The sequence below is a fragment of the Echinops telfairi genome, unplaced genomic scaffold (genome assembly GCF_000313985.2).
Source record: "Echinops telfairi isolate 266 unplaced genomic scaffold, ASM31398v2 ScPeMD7_655;HRSCAF=1070, whole genome shotgun sequence".
Lineage (NCBI taxonomy): Eukaryota > Metazoa > Chordata > Mammalia > Afrosoricida > Tenrecidae > Echinops > Echinops telfairi.
In genome coordinates this window covers 17,141,780-17,142,727 of record NW_022104553.1, presented here as the reverse complement: position 1 = coordinate 17,142,727, position 948 = coordinate 17,141,780, and the positions used below count along the sequence as shown (strand labels likewise).

General features: G+C 46.7%; 1 protein-coding gene across 1 annotated transcript in view; it reads left to right on the top strand.

Moving 5' to 3' along the window:
* The window catches only part of BRSK1 (BR serine/threonine kinase 1), a 30,011-nt gene that overhangs the window by 9,460 nt on the left and 19,603 nt on the right, over positions 1-948 (top strand). Inside the window, exon 5 of the mRNA XM_045292383.1 lies at positions 789-879. Within this exon, the coding sequence (XP_045148318.1) occupies positions 789-879 (91 nt within the window). The remainder of the gene's footprint in view (positions 1-788; positions 880-948) is intronic.

Sequence of the window (948 nt, the reverse complement as noted above, 5' to 3'; positions counted from 1 at the left end):
TCCAACAACCATACAAATTGCGCCTATATATATAACATATATATATATATGATATATAAATTTATATATTTATAAAGATCATAGTAAAGTCATCGAGGATAAGGAAGATAGGAGAGTAGAATAAAGGAGTCAGACACATTGTATGGTCACATGCTCACCTCAACTCCTCTTGATGGTCCATGTGGAACTGGGAGGAGGGAGAGCCTTTCCTATCTTGGGACCTTTATAGGTAGTCATAAGACATGCATATTCAAGCTTTGTGCAAATGAGGTTGACCCGAGGCGCGATGATTGCTAATTGAAAAAAAAAGACATGCATATTCAGTGGTTACATGCATCACAAGGCGGGTGGTATCCACAGGAAGGTCCCTGAGCTCACAGGGGAGGAAACCTAATACCTGCACTGGGGGAAGGTGCGAGGGGGATCAGCTGACACAGCAGGTAGAGAGAAAAGGATCCTGTCTGCTTCTGTAGGGAGACAGAATCCACCGAGTGCTCGCTTGGAGGCAGCATAGAGAGTCTGTGGGAATAATTTTTAAAGCAGGATCATGTACTTGGACTTTACTTCTCACTTATCAAAGTGGAGGCTTTCTTCCCATGGACTACAGCTTTCCAGAGTCCCCCTGTTTTAAGTTAGAGAATAGAGTTTTCGTCCTATTTCCCTCTGTGTTCGTTTCCCACACAAGGTCAGCAGTTCAAAGCCACCAGTCGCTCCTAGGAAGAAAGAGGAGGCTTTCTACTCCCATAAAGAGTAAAAGCCTACCGGGGCAGGCCTACCCTGTCCCGCAGGGCTGCTCTGAATCAGAATGGGCCTAGTGGCGGGGAGTGTGACTGTACTGTCCAGTCAGAGCTGATTCAGAGGGGCTCCGTGGGCAGCAGGGTTTGCGTTCCCTTGTATGTGGGGTCCCTTCGAGTCAGAACCAGCCTTAGGACACCTAACAACGATATG